The sequence below is a fragment of the Haliaeetus leucocephalus genome, unplaced genomic scaffold, assembly GCF_000737465.1.
Source record: "Haliaeetus leucocephalus isolate CR32 unplaced genomic scaffold, Haliaeetus_leucocephalus-4.0 Scaffold656, whole genome shotgun sequence".
NCBI classification, from domain to species: Eukaryota; Metazoa; Chordata; class Aves; order Accipitriformes; family Accipitridae; genus Haliaeetus; species Haliaeetus leucocephalus.
The window spans coordinates 6,040,173-6,065,694 of NW_010973092.1; the positions used below are offsets into that span (position 1 = coordinate 6,040,173).

At 41.9% G+C, this 25,522-nt stretch overlaps 1 protein-coding gene across 1 annotated transcript in view; it reads right to left on the reverse strand.

Annotated features, from left to right (window-relative positions):
* ADAMTS2 (ADAM metallopeptidase with thrombospondin type 1 motif, 2) overlaps nucleotides 1-25,522 on the reverse strand; it is a 184,417-nt gene that overhangs the window by 15,991 nt on the left and 142,904 nt on the right. The window contains exons 6-12 of the mRNA XM_010579205.1: nucleotides 18,038-18,194; nucleotides 17,062-17,167; nucleotides 15,270-15,413; nucleotides 13,206-13,338; nucleotides 11,605-11,718; nucleotides 4,665-4,810; nucleotides 3,041-3,216 (exon numbers count right to left, since the gene is read on the reverse strand). Coding sequence (XP_010577507.1) covers nucleotides 3,041-3,216; nucleotides 4,665-4,810; nucleotides 11,605-11,718; nucleotides 13,206-13,338; nucleotides 15,270-15,413; nucleotides 17,062-17,167; nucleotides 18,038-18,194 — 976 coding nt within the window. The remainder of the gene's footprint in view (nucleotides 1-3,040; nucleotides 3,217-4,664; nucleotides 4,811-11,604; nucleotides 11,719-13,205; nucleotides 13,339-15,269; nucleotides 15,414-17,061; nucleotides 17,168-18,037; nucleotides 18,195-25,522) is intronic.

Here is a 25,522-nt window from a genome sequence, read left to right on the forward strand (position 1 = left end):
GTCCTTGTTATTGCTGTTGATGTCCTCATGGCCACCGGGTATTGGTACATCAGAGACCTTTGTTACTGCTCCCGAACAACACGGAGATATCATGCTAAAAATGTAGGGTCTAGACTATCAAAACCGGTACTTTCCTTTTTTTGTGCACATTCCTAATAGGGGAATATTAAGATCATAATAATCACAGACCTAATTTATTTGCATATATTAGAAACATTAAACTATGCACAAGACATAAACACGTACACAAACACACGCTGCGTATGTACCCACACCCACCCCACGCATACCATACATTCACTATATGTGATCAAATGAAAATATCAGAAGGTCTGACTGGGTGCCAACAACTCTGTACAAGGGCTTTAATTTAGAGAGGGCTGTCTTCCCATTGCTCCATGGGAACAGTAAGTGTGCAAGTACCTTTAAATTGGACCCTGTTAATTGCAAAGAATTCTTTTCTTTCTATTCACTGGTGTGGGGCATAGCAGAGGTGCAGCAGCACGGACGTGACCATGTACCTGTCCGTTCCCTGCTCCCCAAGCGTTTCCTTCTCATTTAATTGAGGCTGGGAGCTAATAGCCAATGTCACTCCATACTGCCCTGGCAGATGCGTGGCACGGGGGTACGTGAGCCCAGCGGAGGCTGGGAGATGGGGTGCTCAGGGGGCTTGGAGCAGGGGACAGCCCATGGCACGACGTGGCACCGGGGTGCTAGGTGTACCCTAGCTCAGCGGCTTTTCTCTGGCCGCAGGATGAGATGTTCCTCCCTGTCCCCATCGCATACACAATGTGTCAGACACGTCCAGCTGAGTTGCGTGTGAAGTGTAGGGATTTATGTCACTTTTGAGCCACGACTGCATTACCTGCACAAAGTATGTCGCTGATATGCCTTATCTTTACAAAAGGGAGTTTTAAATACATTGGAGTTCAAATATAAACCACCCTCTGGCCTTGTTTTCACTCAAAAGCTGTTCCCTCTAATAACCCTGCACAGGTGAATGTAACTCTCACAAAGGGGGCTGCAGTTATACCATAGTTATATAGGAAACCAGCAGTGCCCAGCGCCCAGCGCTCAGACTTCAGTGAGCTGGTTTCTGACCCAGAAGCCATTGAATTTAACAGAAAAACATCTGATTAGTTTCAGTGGTCTTTGCAGCACACTGCTCCAAAGCCTAAAGCAGAAGCAAAGGTCTGCAGGCCACAGTGTTTGTCCCTTCTCCCTGTGCCAGCAAAGCTATTTCATGAAATTAAGCTGTGAGGCTGTGTCTGTGCCTCTGAAAAATCCCAGATTGCACAAGATGGCATGAAAAGAATGAGGGAATCCTGAGAACTGTTTGGGAAGAAAGTCAGGCAAATTAATTACAAGGCATTTGCTATTAACTTCTGGCAGAGTATCCTCTCGCTGGAATGCAAAATGATTCACCCAAAGTGACCCTTCCCCTCCCAGAGATGGGTGCCTGGGTGAGGACAGCTCGGGTGCCCAGTACCTGCCCCTTGCCAGGCCAACCCTGCCCTGGAGCACCCATTATTCAGATGAAGTAACCAGGTTTAAAAACAGCCAGCAACCCACACTCCTCATCAAACAAGTTGAGAATCATTGCCGCCCACCTTTTTGTTTGGTAAAAACCTCTTCTCGGCATGTTTTCAACACAACGTGGCAATAGCACGGCCACAGCCTTCATGGCCCAAATCAGCCAGCTGCACTTTCACTGGCAGTTAAGCAGAGGCGTTAACAGGAAAATGAACATTTTTGTTCTAAGAGGCGATCTCTGCCGAGATGCCAGAACATCATCCAACCCCACACCTGCCTCTGATAGTGCCAGCAGTGTTTGCAGGAAGACGTAAGAACAAACCCGGTACTTTTCTCAGAATATCCTCCAAGTTCCTTGTAAACGGCAGCTTGGGGACTTCCTAAGTCATGGCTGGAACTTGGTATTTAATAGCTCTTAATGTATTATAGAACTTTCAAGAATTTCTCTAAATAATTTTTAAAACTTTCTAGCATCTGCAACTTCCTGTGGCAATGAATTCCAGTTTAATTATATGCTGTGTGGAAAAGTACATCCTCTTATTTGTTTTAAATCTGCCACCTGATAATTTTATTTGACGTTCCCAGGCTTGTGTTATGAGAAACTGAATAATCACTCCGTGCTTAGTCTCTTCATGCCACTCACAATTCTGTAACTCTATCTTTTTAATCTAAATCACTGCTTTTTCAGGGTGAAAAGTCCTAGTTTATCTAAACTCTCCTCATTCAGAAGTCATTGCTTATGTTTGCTTTATTTGGGCCTTTCTGAGTTCGGCTTTGGTTTTTTTAGCAATGGGGGCAGCAGATGGGCACAACCTGAGCGACGCTGGCAGCGTATTTAAAACGCAGACATGTCATTCAGGTACACAGCAGCAGATCAGTGTTCTCCATCTCTCTCAACACTCACTGAACTGATGTTTCCCTAAAGCTATCCCCAACTCCCACACCTTTCTCTTCAGAGCCCACCTTGTGTACAGACCCCTACACATATACACACTTACCATTTTTGATCCCCGTATCCGTTATTGGCATTTATCAACGCCAAACTTCGTTAGCCACATTCAGTCACTTAGTGTCACAAGGTCCTTCTGCAGCTCTCACAGTGGGCCTTCTTATTTTAATTAGCCTGAGTAATTTTGTATCCCCAAGCAGATTTTGTCACCTCGTTTGCTCCCTTTCCCAGCTTACTGCCACCTTTGCTCAGCAGCACCCATGCTTCCAGCGCCCATCCTTGTGGAACACACACCCCCATGCAAGACCATTCCCTTTTATCTCATGATAACTCACTTTAAGAGCAGTTATTGGGGAACAGGGTCCAAAGCTTTTTGAAAATCCAAGTACATTGTGTGAATTGGATCACTCATACACTGATACTCCCAGATCCCTCCAAACAACTCATAACGGATTTGTGAGGCATCATTTCCCTAGAAGAAGTTTTACCCCTCCTTATATAATTTTTACTTGTTTTTGTAACTGATTTTACTTTTCTTAGGGAAAAGGGACCACTCACCATCGACATGCTCATAGGGGAGCCAGTGGTGTTTCGTGTTCTGGTACTCAAAGTAAGGATCCCACTGCCGGCACTGCTCCTCTCTGAAATCTTCAGAGTCCTTAGGACAGTCCTGAGTGTTGCACAGCTGGAACTCGTAGCTCGGCCCCACGCACGTGCGGCCTCCGTTGGCAGGACTGTGGCGGGGAGAGAAACCCACGGTTAGTTTTGCCATTAATGCATGAAACAAGCGTCTATCAGATCCTCTGAGGAGTAATTTAATTCCCAGTCATGTCAGCAGGCACTTGATGAAGCCAGCAATGTATTTCTGATACGGAAAATACGTATTTCCTTTAAAAACCCACTGTCGCTATTTAGCTCTTAAAAAGCAATTTCTGCAAGTAGAGCCTCAAACCACTTGATGAAGGCAAGAAAAGCCTTTTTCTTGGTGTGGCCCAGGAAAGGAAAGCACAAGCAGATGAAGCGACTCATTCACATTCACCCCCAAAGCCAGCAGCAAATCCAGAAACAGAGCCCAGCTCGATGCTGCATCCCCCAGGCAGCCGTGCATCAGATCACTGTCGGATCTGGCAACACAGAGCTCAGGAGTCATAGCTGGGTTTGCACCCTCTTCCAGGAACACAGAAAACATTTTCAATAGCACATTAGGCTTTTCCTACATGAAAATAGATTTTACAACTAAAACTGTGCCCACAATTATAAAGGTCACTTTCATGTTGCCAATGTAATAAAAGCTGAAATTAGAACTCGTATATTTTTTCTTAACAGAACAATTTCCATCAGAAAATGCTGCTTCATAAAAGTTGACTTTTTTTTTTTTAATCAATGATAAGATGAGTTTTAACACTAGTCAAGTTCAATCACTTTATAAGCACAAACTGAGAAAGTCAATGTTAAAAATACTCTGTCTGGTAAAATAATTTAATTCTGACTATTGTTTCAGTTCTTGCTGTTAGGATCTTGACATTTTATGATGTCGCACTAAGACAGCAATAATTATACACTTCATATCATTTGTACATACCAATTTATATTAAATGTGGTATACTTCCAGTGTTACTGAAATTAAATCATTCTACATTATCTAGTTAGGCCATATATAAGTTACTGGAGCAAAACTATTCAGTATTACTAAAATTGACTTTGGGGAAGGTTCTGATCTCTGGAGCTTTGTTCCAACTTGGAATGAAAACAGTTTGAAAATATTTTAAGACCTTCTTGTTGAAATATCCTAAAAGGTGGATTAAACAAAAACTTTAAAAAGGTATATGCATTTTTTTAAAAAATCCAGCAAATCATTGCCATTATTTCATACTCGCATATTAAAACAAGACACATATAGGACCCTAAACTTTTACTTATGCTTCATGCAATAGTGTAATAGCACTTTCAAGATCCTTGTAACTGCATTAACCAGCTTAATGGATGGATAAACTGAGAAATAAAGATGATTCATGACTTGCTAAGGGCCAAAAGTAGAATTTCTGACAACATATACCATAGGTCAGATTTAACAAGCACCACTCAACATCCTTTACTGCATTACTGCACTAGTAATTTAGCAAGGATTCTCACCATTCATTTGCTCCACATCAGAAAAACATACGGGTGTATGTATACTTACTGTGGATTGTCACACTGCCGTGTCCTATACTTCACCCCGGTGCCACAGGTGCGAGAACAAGAGCCAAACTTACTCCAGGCCCCCCAGTGTCCATCCTGCTTCAGGATGTCTGGTGTTAGCCAGATGCAGTGACCTTTAAAGCAATGCTAAAAGAGAAAATTAGACATCAAAACAATTAGATGATTAAATTATACCATACGAGAGGCTGTGGTACAACATTTTAGGCACAAATTCTGGATTTTTTTTCATGTCTCCAGCAGAAAGTAGTGAGACTCACTGTCAGATCGTGCCCATGATACCAAACTCACTCAGATTTTATAAACTTACGCATGTTAAGTCTGCACATATATGCTTGCAGGATTCAAGCCTACCAAGTTCGTTAAACTGCTCTCAGCATTACATTCCTTCACCACATGTCTGCAGCGGTGATTTCAACATAACTAATACAGATTCGTTTAAGGGAAACGGCAGAATCCCAAATCTTGGAGGCTAAAGGTACAATTCTGCCCCTGCCATTGCCTGCAGCCCCTTCAGGCAGCAACGGCGAGAGCTCCCGCCGCAGCACCGTCCTGCCCAGGAGCTCCTAACTCAGCATACGTATTCCTGCAATAAACGCCATCAGCGAAGTGGCATGAAATTAAAGCCAGCTCACATTTTAGACATTAGTGCTGTTAAATAAAGAACTCTTGCAGTCTCCCTGGAGATCCCATACTAAACCTGACCAAAACGCCAGGTAGCACTCATTAGGGAACAGCCCTGGACAGTCCCGCTTCTGCACAATTCATCACGCTCTACTAGGCTTTCTCTTTTCTTTTACCTGTTTTTTAATACAGTCATTCTAGAGAGGTTGAAACACATAATTTGCTACATTCCCCAAACCGATAAGGTATTTACACATTCCTTTAAAAGCCTTCATAGCTTCAGTACTGATACTCTCTACTGTCTCCTCTCATTGAAGAAACCCGCCAATGCCTTTCCACCAATTTCTTCAGACCCCAATCAAGGAATTTTTTCACAGCTGAAGTCAGGATGAATTCTTCTCAAGGACCACAGATTCTGGCCCTTTCTAGTACTATTTCTGCTTTCCTAAAAGTCTAGTGATGAAGTGCGGGTGCTGGAAAATATTTCCAGCCCAACAAATGACTTTGCATTAGACTGTCGCTGTTTGTCTGCATTAACGGTTAGTGTTGGGGTAAGAGCTCTGGTTCAGGCACACAGATGGCTATAACAACAAGTGCAATCAGTCACTTACTTTCCTTAACATTCAAGTCAACAACAACATTTTACACAGCTTAACAAGCCCTGGAACGCAGGAATTTGGCAGGCAGCACAAGCTGAGCATATGGCTAAATGCATGCTGCCAGCAAAAACAAAATCAGAAGATATATAACAGGAGAGCACTTTTAAGCATAGAGCAATTAGTGATCTGGAAGACAAATTTAAAAGTGATGGATAATCATTAATAATGCTGAATTTAAAGAGAGAATCATTAGTAAAACAGTGACAAGACACAGCTTACTGATTCGCTAATCTGCTCAATGACTGGCTCTTTATTCATGTAATTTATTTTGGTGCTGATTTGGTTGGACAAGGAATAGAAAAGAGAGTAGAAATTAGGTTTCAACTATTCATTCTTTCTCATGACTTCAAATATTCAAAGTCAAAACCTATGAAATAGATGAGTTACCACAAAGCCAATTATACCAATCCTGCTCCGGAGCCGTAATGGGCAGATTTTTCTTAGCTGTTTGACAGAACAAGAGATAATTCAGCAAAGCATGAAAGAAATGCAAAATGCTAATATGTCCTTTGCTTTCTTCGGTTTTGAAGCTCAGCGCTGTACCCTTCAGGGACTGTTTACTTATGGCTTTAGAGAGGTTTGTTTGAACGAACAGTTTGAGTCATCGGGCCCTGTGTAGCAATGGGACCATTCAGAGATGCAGGGGAAGCTGGCAATGCATCAGCTTGTCAATACACATTTCAGCTGGGCTTGGAAGCAGATGAGATGTGACAGCTCCAGATCTGTGCTTGCTTAAACATTCTTTTATCAGGGTTCTGCATCCCTCAGGTGTAAGTTCCACAGCAATCACTGAATCTGTTTCAAGAGCCACGTAGCGTATGTTCATTATGCGACGATCCAGGATCCAGCCCTTGGACTCCGTGGAGGAGAGGGAGAGACATGTGATGTTGTGTTTTCCAATCTCTTTTCCCTGTTTTAGCCAGGAACAGGGGGATGTGGGTTTGCAACAACCACTAATAAACCACCTATTTGACACTGTGACTGGTCCCCGAACTGGAAGGCAAACATGGAAAAGTGTTACTGACTTTGCTGCGTAAAGGAAAGAGCAGCACTGATTTTTACTGGAGAAGCTGGTCATACGCTGATTGTCGGGAAGCTGAGACAGAGCTATTAGGAGACAAGCATTTGTGTAAAATGAGTCATCCCCAGCTCTGCCTTTTTGTTTGTGGATTAAAAGAAAGGAGCCTACATAAAACAAAATGATTCACAACCAAGTCTTACTCTGTGCAGACCCATGCAAGAAAACGCGTGAGAAAGTAAAACCAGAGATGGAGCAATCTCCAGTGTAATAAAGGAAGCTAGAGCCAACCCTTCCTATTGCTACTACGTTAACTACATAATGAGGTGAAAAAGAGCCAATTTCAACCACTATTCCCCTCATAAACAGGGGGGTTCATTTAAAGAGTGAAGCATATTAAAGCAATATTTTTTTAAAAATGAGAAAAAAACACCATGGGTAAATGCAAATTGTTTTCTTAGTGGAAGACAAGATGACTTCTTGCAGTCTCGCCTATTTTTCTGGCAAACAGGACAGTCCAAAACAAGTGCAATTTCCAGGAGAGGAAGCTTAAATCTCTTGCAGTAAAACATTCCACTGCTGTTTTCAGCAGTTCTTTGAAACAACTGCTGTGGACGCCAAAAAAAGAGCCAGTGTGTTCGTGTGGGCTTAACGCATCTGCAAGTTAATTTTTCAAGAAAAAAAATCGCAGCTCTTCTGTGGATATCTCTACCTATTTTATATTGGGCAGCAACTGGCAACTCTCCTATCTCTCCACCTGACACCCCAGTTTTCTACCAGGTAACCCCCTGTACTGCATCATGGCTGGTGGCCCTCCACTCTCCCCACTCTCTCGAGATCATATCAGAAGAGGGTTGCTTATTTATATTTCCCATCACATGCAGGCTGGCCCGCTCTGCTCCATCTGTTTGAGAATAATTAGTTGTAAGGGATAAACTGAAAGCTCTAACACTAAAGTCTACCCTGAGCCAGTAAAAGTTTCTTCAGTGGAGAAGCAAGTATTCTCACTGTTTCTGTGGTGACTAACACAGCATACACTTACCCATCTGTCTCCTGTCTCTGAGAGAAGCTGAGGTCAGCTTTCTCAGTGGGAAATTATCTGGATTGCTTTGAGTACACATTAGTGTTTTCAGAAACCTTTTTTCTCGGTCCATTTTTCTTCTCAATAATATCTATTTATTTCAGTATTTAATCATGCCCTTCCTTTCCTGACAGACTAAAAAAATCTTTCCAAGTTTGACTCAGATTGTCTCATTAGCATGGTGTAAGCGAGGAGAATACCTGCTAGGTTTGCGCTGGATCCTTGGCACATGAGCCGAATCCAAGAGCAACATCAGCTCAGCTGGCAGGGGCAGGTACCAGGCTCTTACCTCTCTCCAAGAAAAGAAACAAAGCAGGCTCAGGTGGTGCAAACCTGTCTGTTAGTCACTGCAGCAAGCAGATGGACTCGAGCATGCGATCTCTTTGCATGAACGACTCTGGGTTTTATTTCTATCCTGTGGAGAGCAGTTAGCCACTTCAGCCGATATAAATGTCTCCCCAAAAGAGTAACAGTTTAAAAAAAAAGAGAACAACAAAAATTGATGGAATATTTGTGAAGGTTGCCTGGCTTCAGAAGCCTGAGGCTAACGGTGGAGCTGACAGAATTGTATACAAGTAAGTAAATTATCAGCTGAAAGCATATGGGGGTTTTTAATCCACAGAATGCTACGCAGAGTTAAGCTTTGCACAGTTGTGCCTCATCTGCATGGTGTACTATAGCAATTTATGGAGTGTCTTTGACTTAACATTAAGACTCTGCCCCTCCATGTGCTTACCTTTAAACACTGGAGTTATTTCATGGAAGTTAATGTGACCGTTCAGACACAGAAGTAATTGCAAGTTGCTGCATCATCGAAGCTTCACAAAATTGACAGAATCTTCCCTCTTGCTATTGAAAACTCAATCTAGTTTAATAAAATCAGGCTGGGAGCAATATAAAATATTCTATTTATTTCCTTTAGGTTTCTATCAAAATAGTAGTTTTCTTCTCTGGCTGGGAAGCTCCAGGAGAATATTTTATTTTTCTATCCCTAAACCCAGCAAATGATCAGTTTGCTGCCAATTAACATAACGGTTGTTCAATGTCTCCATTCGCACAAGGAGACTTATTAAAAAGTTTTTGAAATGGCAGAACCTTGCTCTTTTGGCAACTTATTTCAAATAACCACATGCACAGAAGAGCTTACATACATTTACATATATTTACTTAAATATACATCTATATTTATGCATACATACACACATATAGACAGCGTTAGAAAGTCTAATCTCCCCTTCATTTCTAAGGGTCAGTGCCTAGGTCCAAGACGCAGCCTGGGCGTGCAGAGACACGGCCCTTATCAGTGTAATTGCTGAAAATGAGCTACAGATCTCGTGTCTCCCATAGGTGTTCGTGCCCCTTGATCGTCAGTTAGTAAGGAGGCAGCTGGACTGGATTCTCCTCAATAGCATCTGCTGAGTTTGGGAAAGTGAAGAGACCACTTATCAGTTATCTGAACACCAGGCTTAGGTGAGAACATCTACGCGCCACGCGCCATGTTAATCTCCCGAACTTCGCTTTCGTTTCTGGCATTTGGTCCCCTCAGCTGCCGCAGAGCCAGGATGTTTCTTTGACACATCAGCAGAGTTGTGATTGGTTTGAGCTTAAAATAGGCCCTGGGAATTAGTGGTATGAAATCATGAAAACTGCAAGTCTCGAAAGTGGGAAAACAAATGGATCTTTTTGAATCAACATCTTTAATTGCTTATGTTTCTATTCTTTTCTTTTCTGGTGTTATTCCAAAGAAAATAGTGGATCAAGTTGGGAGTTATTTTCCTCTTCCTCATGTGCTGATGAGGTATCATGGGAGATGTGTCTTAAAGGAGGCTGCCACACTAAGTCCCAGCTTTGGGCAACACATGCATTTCACAGTCCCCGTCCTTCCAGGTAAGAGTCTCTGGTATTGTCCAGATCGATGAAGAGAGTGAACAGGGGAAGGCCAAATCAAAGGCAGGATGAAAAGAAAAGGAACGGATGGAAAAGGACTGATCTGATGCGCCTGTATTAAAAACACCAACAACTAATAAATACACCGGTCAAATGCTGAGCTCAGATATACAAAGTCAGTTGTGTAACCTTCATAACTCATGCTATCTTTAAAAAAATGTCTAGCTCAGGCTGCTGAGCCTTATCTAACAAAATGGGGTTTCATTTTATATCATTTTCTCAGGTTCTACTGGAAGGTTGCAGTAAGTTTATTTATCAAAAAACTGGGACAGCTCCTCTGGGAATAAAACAGTCATAGTCCTTTCATCTACTGAAACTTCAGACTGTGCACATACTCTCCTTGCATCTCCACTGAACTAAAAAGCCTGGCTGTCTGCACAGTTTGCTGAAGCTGCTGAAGCCTTGGATCCCAAGTTCCAGTCCAGAGAAAATTTTTACAGCTGAGTTGCATAATATCCTGACAAACTGTTTATAATGGAAGCACTGACAGACCCTTAACTGTATGGTTACAAATTCTTTTTTCTTCTCATTTCTTTTCAAATACTAATATCAATGAATGGCTTGGGGAAGAAGGTGATGCAACAAAATGGAATATAACTATTTTTCTGAGGGTTTCATGAATATTTTTAACACAAAAATCAAGTTATAGAAAAATGAATCCAAAGAAACTGTCTAAGATTTTGGATTGTAATTTAAAGATATATATATATATTTAAACAAGAAACAAAGCTGTTATAACAGGAATAATCTAAAGAAGAGAAAACCAGAAGGGAGTGGTTTATATAGAGCATGACTTGCTCAGGAATTAATTTAGCATTATATTAGGTTTTCATAAAAAAAGACATTTCAAACCATAACAGCTGCTAATACAGTTCATTTATCACATAAATGATGTCATCCACTGGGTTTTACAAAAAATCTTTCCAAGTAGCAACATCTTCCTCTCCCTCTCAGTGACTGCATCCAAAGCTCAGGGAAGCCAGATTTCTTCAGCAGACTTCAAAGGACTTGGAGTTCAGATCCACTATGAGCACAGTGTGACCTCCACAGAAGGATAGCTAAGACCTGGAGCAAGCCCAGCAAGGTGGCCGAGGGGTCGGAGCTGTCTGAGCTCTTGCCACCTCGCACCTTCCCTCCACAGTTCCTCGTGCCGCCCTTGACTCTCATCGAGCCAGCAAATCCACCTCCACAGATCTGCCCTTCTCTCTTCACAGTCCCTCTCTGCCATCCTGTTGGCTCTCTCTAGCTGGCACTCAACTCCCACATCCATCCTTTCCCTCGGGGCCACCGCAGCAGCCTTAGCTTGGTTGTCATCTCCAGTATCTGCGATCTGCAGATACTTCCATGACTTGCCTGAGGATGGGGTTTGATGGTCACAGAGCTGCTGTGCAGGACACACCAGCCCTGGCCCCTGCCTCCTCCCCTCACGCTGCTCAGCAGCATTCATGAGTTTCCCCCACATTTTAGTGGACTTCAGGTCCTCAAAATAGGTTCTTCTCTTGTTCCCCTTGACTTTAAGGGGAACATCCCCAACTGCACACAAACACACGTGAACACACGTGAGCGTGTGGGGACACACAGCACCCGCTCTCACCTTTCCTGGTGCACACATGGTCCCGTCCAGCGGAGGCCCTTTCTTTGTTTTGCAGAAGTAGGGGTTCTCAGGGTGGCTACACCACAGCTGCTTGCAGGGATCAAACGTACGGAACTGAAACACAAGAAAAATCAGAGTGGACGACGCTTTGAGAGAGCTCCCACTGGCAACTGCAACAGAAGCTGCAGCATGGTGGGTTTTTTCCTTTCCTAGCTGTAAAACACCAGCTGTTATCACTGATTCCTGAGGAACGCTGCAGTGTCTGTGGATTGAGCATATCCGAGCTTTTGTGCAAAACCATCAGTGTCTCTGAAGTAAGATCCCACCTGTATTCGACAGAATAGTCAGGCAAAAATAGTTTTACACTAGTGACCAAAGGCAGGCTGGGCAAGGGGGAAACCAGTTCCCCCAGACGGGAAGACACACGCTGCCTTTTCTTACAGCTTCTCCAAACGGTGCTGCTTCTTTTGGCAAACAAAACAAAAAATCCTTGAGTACTCATGGGAGAAGGAAACGAGCTGTTCAGACTGTAGCTCAGCTGTTGCAATCACCTTCTTAGGAGGATGGAAATTTGAGCTCAGGACCCTAATCCAATGAATAAATTGACATTCTACCTATAATGCAAGAGCTTGTATAGGAGAGGATGAGAACCACCCACCACACAATACACTAAAACATGATGTCTGGACATGCTTCTGGCTATTCTTAACAAAGAAGAAGAGAAAGCCTCCGTCTCCCAGGCTCTGGAGAACAGCTGTAAGAAAAGACCCTCTTTGGCTGGGACATTCTTCCAAGACAGCATCAGTAGGAATTGTGTCAAGACACAGTACTATAGCTGATGCTTTAAAGGTTCTCATCATCTAGAGATACCACTGGGCACACATATTCCTGCAGATGGGAATGAAAGCAGAAATGTTACGTCTAAGCAGCTACCACACCAGCTGAAAACATTTCTTTCCATTTAATATTTTGTCCTACTTGAGGAGCTGGAGGTGGGAGGCGCAGCCCTGCTGCAGAAGACTCTGCTTTCTGAGGCCAATCCACTGCGAATTGCACTAATCTTGCCTTGCTTTAAATTTAGACTTTGTCTCTTGTTTTCCTGGTACAAGAGAGCCAACCATGTCATCAAGAGTCCTTGCAAGTTGCTCTACTCACTGTCACGCTTATTTTCTCATGTTAGGCATCAAAATGCACCACGCTTTCCATAAAATTGGATCATAAAAGCATACTGTCCTGTGTTAGCACTACAAGATGTGCCACCAAATCCATCTCCTTCACATCTGGGTGGGAGTTTTGTAGCAAAATAACTAGCTGCCAGCAACAGGAGGCTCAATAATGCAGCAAGCTTGTTTGCTTGAAGTCTACGGCTATTTGTGAAACTACAGAGTTATTATTTCTGTAACTCCAGTTTAAAAAAAAAAAGACAGAGATACTTAAAATAACATATTTGTCAACATTCAGTTGTTATTCCATGCTTACAGCTAAGTGGGCACAACATCTTTCCTTGCGGGCTTCAGTACACTGTCCCTATTAAGGACATTTCAGAGACACTTACAAAACTCCTGGATGAGAAATAGCAGAAGCCAAACTTAAGTACTCACAGCTGTGCACATCATGTAGCCCAAACCAAAATCAAAACGGCACTGCTCATTCATGGAGTAGTGAATTCCTGGCAGCTGTGGAAGGGAAGGCCAGTCATGTTCGAAGGGATCATCACGCAGACAATCATAGGAACTGCAACAGGCAAAAATTACAGTAACAGATGGGGCTGTGAGACTTGCATAGTGTTTGTGGTTTCATTGCCTTTTTGTTCCAAACAAAATAGAGCCTACGATTTCTCAGATGCTGGTCGTGAAGAGCAGCTAATATTGCAATTATGCTTACATTAACTTTAACATGGTGTAGCCACCTTTAATGGATTCTACATATTTTTTTCTGAAGCCCTTGCATTGTAATTTCCATTTAGCTTGCAGGTAAATTCCTAACAGTCTCCAGGGTCCTTATGTGAAAGGAATCAAAGGAAGAATCCACATGAGACCAAGAAGAAAAGAAAGTTTAATTAATTTTCCATTTGTGGAATTTCTTGCTGCCTGCAACTGTCTTTCAAGTGAAGTTTTAGAAGCAGAGGCCAGGGTAACCATCCGAGATTACCACTAAGCTTGCAGTTTTCCTGCGTCCTTGCTGACAAGCAGCGACTCATTTACAAACGTGTATTTTCCTGCCTGCATTAAATGCTCAAATTAATTCCCTCTATCTGTTTCTCCTGGTAGCTCTCAGCTCCATCCATAGTTTGTACAAAGTTTCCTTTCTTTGTGATGAACATGGGAGTTTCTCCTCTCCCCCTAAAAAGTGAGGACGGCCTGTAACTAGCTGTACTAGCATCACATCGAAGTTGTGTGGAGGACAGAGGACTGATGCTAATATCACCAAATGGTTAACAGGGTATAATCATTGGTTAATTCACAAGACCAACATGATCGACAGTATCTCTGAAATGTTTCCGAGTTACTTAACAGACATGAGGACACCATACACGAGTCTATTCTGGCAATCATTCAGGTTGCCTTGAAGATACCAATAGCTGAAAGCAGAACTTTGAGGTTAGATTTACTTCAAAGCAAACGATTGTTCTGCTTTGTTATAAGATATTTAAAAATAACTGTATTTAAAAGAATGTAAAGCAGTCCTCTAAGCCAGATGATTTTTATTTAATGGCTGAAGCTCTAATGGATCTTGCTAATTGAAACAATCACACTTCCCTCACAATATTTTTATTCCTTATTGCCATACCTAAGATATCTAAGATAATAAAAATATTGACCAAAAAGACTGACTCACATTTACTTCATGCATTTGCTGCACTTTTTCCTACTCATTTTCAGGTTTTGCTAGGTATCCTAGTAGTTTCCCCATATTTTTCTGTACAACTTGCACATAACAAGGGGAAGATTTTTTTCCGTAAGGAGCAAAAACATGGTCACAGACATCAGAGTTTGTCAGGGAACTCCAGTGCAGGTCTAGCGCTCGAAGTGTCAGGTTCAAAGGCAAGGCAAGGGACACGGATGAAGCTGTTTAAACAGCTTTTGCATTTAGTGAACTTAAAGGAAAAGTAACAACTGAAGAATTAATTTTAGAACCACAATCTTTCTCTAGATATCTATTAAAGTCCTGAGCGCTTAAAGGGCAGAATTTCCTCTTCGGGCAGCGCCATCTTATCATGGACAGGTATCATAAGCAACAAATGGCTCTTGAAGCCAAATTTGGTATCTGTAAGATAGACACCACGCTGCTGGGTAGCATAGGCACTCCTCCAGCTAGAGGTTACATTAGGGAGGGAAGAAAGTTAGCAATGAGATTTGTAATAGTGTCTTCTCATAACCGCTGAGAGGTCACCATATATACTAGCAATGTCCAGAAAATGAAAAGATGTAAATGAAATTAGAACAATTTTAAATGGACTGAAATCAAACTAATTGAGCACTTGCATTTTTATTTGCAATCGTTGGGAAAGCATCTCATTCCCAACAGGACAGGGGGGATTCTTCGTTTGTTTTATTCAATCCCATTTTAGTAACTAACAAAAGGATAAAGCACACATGCTAGATGCAGAATTGTTCTTACATGCTTCCTAATCAAAAGAGAGAGGCTGCTTAACAGCTACTCACTGGAGATATCGATTCAGCTCTTGCTGGCTGCAACGAGACCAGTGGAAGCGATGAAACGCGGCTTGCACAAGGGGGGCCATGATGCTCCCCAGGCGGACTTCATCCCCACATCTGTTCCCTTGGCCGTCGTGCTCCATGCCTAAACTGCCCCGCACAAGAGAGAGCCAGCACAGTTACATCACAGGTGAACTCTTGAGTGCCCAAGTGCTTCCACGTCCCAAATGTCACCAGTGGTGGATTGCAATAAGGTTCTTAAGTCCCATGACCCTTTTCCACATGAGCAAAGTCATGAGAAATAAGACAGGGTGAGACTGAAGCTAAAGAGCTAGTCTGTAGTGGCTCCCACATAGAAGCATTGACCCTTGAGAGCACCTTCATGAGATTAGCTTAATCCACTTTCAAAACAGCCTAAAAATGTCTTCTTCGGACTTCTGTGCACATCCACATTTGTGCATTACTACAGCTAGATGAAGCCATTTCTGTATTAAGGATCTAGTCCACCCTCCAGGAGTACTAACAGAAATTTATTCATGCTCCAACCTGGAGCTATTCAGAAGTTTATCTAACCTTTAAAAAATCACACCTTAGCTTAATTTGAAGTAATTTGCAATTGTAGACAAGTCCTTTGCATGGAAAAAAAAAGACGCCACGTTGGAAGCTAGTTTAGACTAGCTGCTGCTATTGCCCAGTAGCAATCCCACATTGTTTAAATGTGAAACAGCCTGAAAAGTGTTGGGTGCTCTCTTGAAAATTACCCCAAGTTACAGACATTTTAAAATTTCTTTTTGGCTTTATTATGAATATGTTTTCTCCTTTCCTTTATTAGGATCTTATATTGCATTTTTTATAAGCACTATTTGACTAACATGGGCAATATCTGTCCATAATTAAAACCAAATTAACAGATTGGGGCTGAATGTGATTTGAGAGATTACAAACATTCCTCAGTGGTATCTCTTTTAAAGCTCACTGTGTATTCTTTTTAATCCTAATTCAAAAATTCTGGAATCAAATACCATCTGGGTATCAATACTATGTCCCTGTCTAATTAAGATATGCTTACAGTCATTTCAATAAACTTTAGCAATTTTTTGTTTAAAGCCCTTAATAATTCTGATACAACAAAGCCAAAAGGGCCTGCAGGCTTTCTTAGGGAAAACAGAATAGATTGAAACTGTTCAGAAAAAGCCTTCTGGGAACTGTTGTTCTACCAAAGAGAAAATGGGAAACCAGTGGGTGTTCTCTGCAAACAGGGAAACTAAAATGCTCTGGAAGAAATCAAAGCTCTGACAACTGCTGCCCGGTCATTAGTTCTAATCACATCAATAAGTAAAATGATTGAATTTTTTATATGAACAGTTGTAACCTCAGTGCTTGGCACCTCGTTTCTATACAGTATTTATCCTTTACCAGCAGTAACATATACAGATGATGTGCTTATTTAATATGGATTGTTTTCAAGAATCATGTATTCCACTGACTCAATGAATTCCTATTTCATCATTATGAGTACTTTACATTTCCACCAGGAGACTGTAATATATCATTCAATCTACTCTCACAGCAGCCCTGGAAGATATTTTGGTATTCATTCCTTTTTCCACTTGAAAATACCAAAATATAAAGCTTACTTAAGATCATAAAGAAAGCTTTGAGAGAGCTGAGATCTGAAGCCAGAGCTAACCCTGAACATTGTTTCTTAACATAAATCGCATCTTTCCAATGCCATCGGTATTTGTCAGTACCAAAGACATTTTAAGGTAGGACACAGGACGTCCACAGTTCTACTCACACATGTCCAGTTTCATGAGCCACCACAAATGCAGATGAAAAACCATCTTCATGGTTGAGAGTGCAGCTTCGAACAGGATGACACATTCCAGTGACTGGAGCGTAGCCTGTGAGAAATAGCAAGTATTCCAGAAAATGAACAAGCACGGAAAGGCAACGCGGTGGGAAGCTCTAGGACAAACATCTGTCTTCTGTTGTGACACAAACAGAGTTGAAGTGGTCCTCTTAAGAGACCTCTGCACCGAAACATTTAGTAATGTGCTCCCTCATCTATGGAACAGATGAAACCAGCCTGTTGAACAAATTAAAACTATATTCCTGCCTCAACAAGAAGACTGTTATCACCCCTAGGACCATCCTGCAGTTGCCTTCTCCAAGTGTATGAGGTGAAAAGGACACCACGTGCTGCTGCGTTAGAGCTCACGAGGGGCTCGGTGCAGTTCCAGCCCTCAGGGCACGGGCGAGCAAAGCCCCAGCCCTGTCCTGACAGCAGACCTGGCCAACCCAAAAGGAACCAGAAAGCTCTGAGATTTATCCCCTCCAGTGAACAAACCTGATCTCACAGGAGGCAGAGCCCTGAAAAAAGGAAAAAGTGGACAGCACTTGGCCGTCCTGTTCCAGACCTCTCCATAACAATATTTCTTGGCAATCCTGCTGGAACACAGCAACAGCTTTGGAGACTTTTTAAACACAAAATCTATTCTTTAATCTTTGGGCATTTTCAGGACTGTTTACATACGGATTCCACTTTCTTGGCTTCAGTAAAAGCAAAGAAATGATCCAATAAATAATCCCACCAGTAAGAAAGGATAAAATAGTAAGTGAAGCAGTTACAACTGAAAACGGCCCTATGCAGAGCTCTTGGGGAAAGAAAACGTTGACCAAAACTAAGCAAAAGATACACAATGAAACTTTGCACGACTAGCCTTGCTAAGTGATAAACACAAATGCAAAACAAAACCTGATACACATCTTACCTTGCATGCCAGATGGACCAAAATCCTGCCTTGTGAGAAAGATCGCGTGGTCGTGATATTCTGCGTGCCCAGTGTCAGGTTTTTGTTGCAAGTAGGCCCAGCGACACACATTCTCCAGACTTTGCGAAGGGTTCCCAATCTCTATCAGACTCATAGACTGCACACGCGCAAGAAAAAAAGACACCAATAGTTATTTATTAAAAGCTTGGGTATATTTTTTCCCAACTTGTTCAGGCACTTGACTAAACATCCCATTTCCCTTAGAAGTCTGTTCTTAATAAAGAGACAATTACACTTCAGAAACAAATTTTACTGCATCAAGAAAGTAAGAAAATAGCTACAGTTCATGGTTAGATTAAAAGCGACTTCCATGTTTAATGAGGTCTAAGATATAACAAAAGAAAAATAAAAAGATAGAAGAAAAATAAAAAGATAGAAGAAAAATAAAAAGATGGGTATTTTAATGACAAAACTGACATTGTCATGAAACTGAGCTGTTAGGGCTGTTTTGTCAGGCCTTTGAACACTACTGGATGCTCTGTAAGTGTAAAAACGAAGTATACTTTTTTCAGCTGTACTTGAATCATTACTTTCAGAAACGGACTTCCCCAATGACTGTCTTTTAAAGTGCATTTTCTGTATCCCATTCCATATCTGAAGATTGTTCCAAAGCTAGCACACGTAACTTTCCACTGTCATACGCCATTCTCCCTATAAACCACATGTTACATGGGTGGTGCGCAGACATGGCTTAGCCGACTCAAATAAGCTGACGTGTGTTAGGTGCAGTGCAAAGGACAATTCTCTTGAACAAGAAAGAGAAAGGTATTTTAAAATCCAACTACTGCATTTGCCTTTTTTTGAAATAGTACTATCTTAAGAATTCCCAGATAATTCCACTTAATACTGTGCATTGCTAAGACTTAAGAAAGTTTATTGTATATGAGATGCTACTAAATGTATGACTAATTGACCCATCCCAGGCCTTCCAGGATTTGCAAGAACTACATATGTGAACCCTGGCTTTTCGTTTGCAAAAATTATATTACCATGACAACACTGTAATCATAACACAAACCACTACAATTTAGATACTATACTGTACTGTAAGCATTTGTCATTCCAAAATACTTAATGTAGAGCAAAACCTAGCCTGGGCCAAAAATAAGAGAGAAGTAATATAGTTCATGTTTAAATACAGATGTATTTGATGTGTCCTCTAATTGAGTGCATGATGGAGTACAGAGTATTGACTACATGAAAAATAAAATCCTCAAAGGGTTGTGGAAGAACAACTGGAGTTGATAAATGAAAAGTCTGCCAAACTGAGGTCTGATTTTGGCAAAAGTGGGATATTACAATTCTGCAAATGTTCAGAAAAACAAATTAATAAACCAAATAGAGGCACAGTTTGGATTCTGATACCACTGTGGAATGAAAAAGTTGTAATATAATCCCACGCTGGATCATACTGCTTCCAGCCATAATTCCCTTGGGAATTGAACTAATAACCATATTTAAATGGTGGGTCAGTTGTGGTGCCTTTATTGCATCTTCGTATATTTGTAAGAACAGACTTAAACAAACTTGGAGTGACTATTACAGGGTAAAATCCCAGCTCTTCAAGCAAAAATCCTATTCAGTTAAATAAGGTTTGACCATTGTTGAGGTCCTTAATAACATCCATCAGTGATAAAACAAAAACAAACAAGCAAACAAACAAAAAACCTATCTGTCATCTGCACCTTGTTCTCATTTCTCCAAAGCTTCACAATCCCTTCAAGGAGCTCAGTGAGAAATCTTACTGCAAGATTCAAAAAGCAAAGAATGCTGTAAAATGAAGTTGAGAAATCTCAAGTCACGTGGATCGTTTGCTAATAGTTCTTTGTCTCATAATGACCTTCTTCTGCACATTCTACCAAATGAAAATCATCACATCTTATAAGATGCATCAATCAGAAAACAAACAAAAAACACACACTATCAACATGTGCTTTGTTTAAGGGTATCTGAATATTTGCAAAGAAATCTCTGCATGATCAGCAAACAAGTATAGAATATAAAAAAGTCAGTAATTTCCAAATAACCACTGTTTTATAGCTTTCCTCTGTCATATGCCACCTCCTCCCTTCCCGCTAAACTGAAACCTTGCCAGTGGACTCCAGCACAAAAGCAAAAGATTGGTCTCTGGATGAACCAGCACAGCAGCTTGCAGCACTTTTCTGATGAACGTCTGGTCTGCCAGAGACCAGATCAGTCTGCCGCAGCATACCCAGCAGCTCCCATGGTTCAGGCACCGTGTTGGCATGTGGCATGAATCGACAACTTTTTTCACTGTATACTTAAGTCCACTCTGAGAGCAAAACCACTGGTTCAGTCCAAGAGCATCTCAGTGCTTATTTATCAAAACAGTGATTTTAGAGTTTGTCTTCAAGCAAATGAAAGGAGGACCAGCTGGTCAATGTGGAGCATTGTGGGGTTCTTTGCATCCAACACAATGGGGAAAATGAAGAAAATCCCTTTGGCGTAAGAGGGGAAACTGAGAACACACGAGTCTATAAAACACATCTCAGCTGACGACCTGACTTCTTTGGCAATGACACAATTTTAACATCAGAAGTGTGGCATCTGTAAAATTGAGCCTTACGGCTCTTTAAGTTGAGAAACAAGGCATCCAGTAGGAAGTCAATTATTTTAAGTGTCCAAGTGCTACAGATATAAATAGCAAGTCGAGGTCCTGTGTCAGTGAGGAGGACTTTCAAAGAGTAAGAGGAAAAACTCAGTCTACCTGCTGAGTACTCAAAGTCCACCAAGCACTCAAATCATCTGGCCACTAATCCCTTGTCTTTCTTCACTGTAATGCAGCAGCCTGAAAAGAGAAACCCACTTGATTCCTAGCAAATTTTCACCCAAATTCCCACTTTCTGCAATTTGTCAAGGACTTCCAAATCAGAAAATACTCCAACAGTACTAACAGCAAATACTGCATGGCCAGGGAACCGCTGATCTGGGATCCAAGTCAACCTCACTGTGCTATGCAATTGCACTGGTTCACACCAAAGAACCACGTAAGCCATGGTCCTCTCCTGACAGTAGGCAATGGGATGCCCAGGGAAGGGAATTAGAGGAGTGCAATTATAGCATAGTATTTCCCTCCAAATAACCTCCTAGGCACCAGTCATGTTCGGATCAGAGATTTCCTGAGCCAGACAGGTCTTTATATTGCATTTTTATTCACTTTTGCAGCTGCCTCACCTTTACAGACAAATGCTGCTGTCCTGCAAGAAAGAAGCTTAGGAAATCATGGGACCAGGCACAGCTTGTTACTAGGCAGGGCAGATGTAACATGTTTTGGAAGGATGTTGTCCAAAAATCTATTCTTGTTGAGATATCAGATAACACTTGATAATATTTTCTGTTGGAAGTCAATGGGGAGCTTTCATCAGACTCAGAAAAGCACAGCCCCTCATTAAATGGACAAAGTGAAAGGAGAAAGAGGAAGAGATGAACTGTAAGTAAAGGTAAAATCCCTTTGTCAGAGTGCAAACAGAGAAAGTTGGGGGGCTAGCAGGCTGCGTATGGAGAAGAGGTGTAGGTGTTACTGTTGGCCAGCAAAGGGCCCACACTGCCAGGAACATGCAGGTCCTGCAGCTGGCTGGGAGTTCAGACCTGGCTGGGAAGGACCTCTTTCCAAACAGGACAGCAGGCCTGTGGAGAGCATTACTCAGCTGATCAGCAGGAAAACTGCCAGTGGAAAGAGAAACTTTCCTTCTCACAGCAAGAAAAGCAAAAAATCTGTGGCCATTTCGGAGAACTGCTGATGGAAACAGATGGAGATGTTGGGCAAGAAGTGGAAAGGCCTCAGCTGGGAGAACATCCCCCATGCGATGAGACACCACAGAGGGTTACGAGGACAGTTTGCCCTAGAGGACCAGCTGAGATCCTTGCTCTGGGAAGCTCAACATCTACTAATGGCTTCCATTTTCCTTCTTTTTTAATTCTGCCTTCATTTTTTTTCTAGTCCCTTCCTTCTTAGATGGAAGCAGCAGAAAAAAATAAACAAAACCAGAAGACAACTGAGTTGCAACTACCATTCACACAAAAAGGCAAAGCAGGGCAGTAAGAAATGGTTCAGAGTCATTACTACATAGATCCAGACGCCTTTGAGCCTTCTTTGCTACCTGTCTTGTCTTTTGGGAAGTTATCAGGGTGATGTTCAGTTCTCTGTTATGAAGACACTGAAGAACAAGTCATTTATGAAGCTGACTGGAAGGTCCTTCAAATACTGGTGGAGATTGTTTGGAAAGTAAGAAATATGTCAATTTTTTTTTCTTTAACAATTTCAAATACAAAGTTATTCTAGAAGAAAACTGCAAGTTTAGTCTATATTCTGCCCAAACTTTTCAAGAACATCCACGTTGCCAGTACCTGTGAAAGACACACTGGTATCACACATAGAATGGCAGCTTTCCTTAACTAACCGTCTTATTTATGTGCCATTTGGCATAACTGGGTACAATTTTGCAATGGTGTTGATGAGCAGGTACTTGATGATAAGAACATTAAAAATTTAGGCTGGTCAGAAGCTTGCTGGAAAAGGACCTTTCCTAACTCATCCATTAGGTGGTGCTCCAAGAGTACCAACGGAGAAGGCTTTGCTGCTCTTCAGTAGCTCCAGAAGGAGCAGAAATATGCTTAACTTGATCGGCTTCAAACTATGGTAGCAAAAGTTGGACCACAGCAGTGCACACATTCGGGAAACAATTTAACATATGACTCTCCCTTCTTGAATGTGTAAAGTCTCTGCAAAACACACTGTTTACATTGCTTCTACTTGGCACTTCTGTTGTTCATTGTATATTGGATTAGATCTTCTATATTATTCTCTCATCCTGAACAAGACAAGCAAAAAATAAATAAATACAATTATTGAGTGTCCATGGTAACTGAAGTAAGAAAAATAGCTCATTTAGCGAATTGTCATTTTGCATTCAAAGGATTTGGAAAGCTTTCTTATGGCAGCAGTTTGTAAACATTTTTCAGTCTCTAATTCTGTATAAACGTAAGCAGCTCAGGAATACAAAGTAGTGTTTATGCTATCAGCCACCTCTACACTCTCCAAGGTCCCAACAGAACATACTGGGAAATTACAAGCTATGAGTCTAATATATAAATAAGGCAATTTAACAATTTACCCAGTTAAAAAACAAGAGGCACAGTATCTCCTCTCATCTTTATCCCCACTCTAAACATATGAAAACAGTGCAAAAACATGAACAGCAGCCAAAATGCTATACAATATGTAGGTTCTGGCCTCGCAACTCAGCCTGTGCAAAATTGGTTACTGGAGATGGCGAAAGGCTGGGGTCAAGCCCTCCATCTTCAGACACATTTGTGTAGCACATTGCAAGATCAGGGCTTGATTCCTGCTGATTCTTTCAGGTCTTCTGCATCTACTAGTGTCAGTGGAAAACTAAGATACTCAACTCACATTAGTGACCTTCTAATACAAGGAGAGGCTGGAGAAGGGCATCTCGTCAATGTATATAAATACCTATTGGGAGGGAAGTAAAGACGACTGAGCCAGAGTCTTCTCAGTGGTATCCACAGAAAGTACAAGAGGAAATGGGCACAAACTGGAATATAAGAAATTCCATTTAAATGCAAGAAAAAAACCTGTAAAAGTGTTACTGTAGTTTTACCATAAGAGTGGCCAAACATTGGGAAAGGTTGCCCAGAGAGGTTGTGGAGTCTGTGTGTTTGGAAATATTCAAAACCCAGCTGGACAAGGTCCCAAGCCGCCTGCTCTAGGTGACCTTGCTTTGAGCAGGGGGGGTGGATTAGATGATGCCCGGAGGTCCCTTCCAAGCACAGCTATTTTGTGACCCTAATGTACAGCTAACAACCTCCTTGCATTGTCAGGCACAACTACTCTCAGCCAGAGTCTTTGCATCTTCCCAGGACAAGCAGAGATAACGTGAGCACTCATCCCTTTCCCTCCAAACATGGTCAACAGCAAAATGCTAAGGACGAACACCAGATTTAAGGGATAAACCTGGCATGTCCTTCCATCTCAGCTGTGTCACCTGTGCCACGCTCTGGGAAACAGAGAAAAGAACCTGGCTCAGACCAAACCACTGCTTTCCATCCTGGCTGAACCGAGAACATCTTCCCTGCTTGCATCAAGCTTAGACACGAAAAGGTCAGATGGCAGAGATAAAGAGAGCACCATTTTATGAAAAGATCGAAGGTAAAATCTTGTCCCAAACAAAGGCAGCAGGTGCTTTACTAATACCTCAGACACACACAACTGAAAAATCCTTCTCAGTTGAACAGTGCTGTCCTGTGAGATTGTAGGCATCCACCCCATACTACCTTCTTTCTGAACTGCCATCTTAAAGCCATTTGGGATTTCTTCCCTCCCCTAATCTTCTTCAAAGGCTCTCTGCTCTGGTGGTCAGGTTCCTCTTTCAGTTTGACCAAGTTAACACATGGCCAGATTACAACCACTTGTTCTGGGACCAACTTTGGTTTAAAGCTAACATGGGTTTTCTCTCCCTACTGGTTGCCATCCCAGATGCAGACAGAGCAGACGCAGCACCCCTCAGCCTATCCCACCCTGTTCCAGTCTGAATGTGGGTGACTCGAGCTGTGCATGGTGCTCCAAAGGAGAGTTCAGGGTTGTCCTGCACTGCTGCGTTCACATTTCCCAAGCAATAACCCTCAGAAATCCTCAGGTGGCTGCATTTATTGAAACCCCTGCAGTTCCTGCAAAAGTTTTTGGGTTTTTTCATTAGTAACTGTTTTAATTACACCCATCCCAGCTAACGTGTGTGCTTTTCTCTGCCGCTGTGCGAGGGCAGCTCATCTGCACACAAAGTCACCATTGTTGATGGACAGAGCGTGGGGCTGGAGCCAGGAATTTATGAGGTCTTATCCCCAGCCTGCCAGTGGCCTTCCGTGTGGCCTTGGAAAATAACACTTAACGTCTTTGTTTTTTTAGCTGTAAAATGGGAATAATAATTTTTATTCATCCACCTCAAAGAGGTGATGAGAGGATTTTATGCAGTGCTCAGGATTTAAATGTTTCCAAACAAATTTTATAATAACCAGTCAGGGTTTTTAAAACCATTCTCAGCTCATCTCTTGCCACCTCCTCTGCACTTGGTGATAGTGGTTGCTTTGCTTATTCCTCTGAGTATTCTAGAGCTAGCTGGATTACAGAGCCGTTACAACCAAAATAGGTCTAAATGGAATAATTTGCCCAAACATCGAATTATATTCATCTCAAATGTATCCGCAGTTTCCAAAATTTGGAAGCAATCTTCCTACTACTGAAGTCAAAAAGGCAGAAGCGAGCCAGCTCATCTTTTTCCCATTTGAAGAAAAATGCACCGCACGTACCCTGTTTACTTATTTGCAGTATCCCATCACATCAAAAAAAGCCTGTGACTTTGGGACTCAATGTAAAGGAAATGCAGAGAA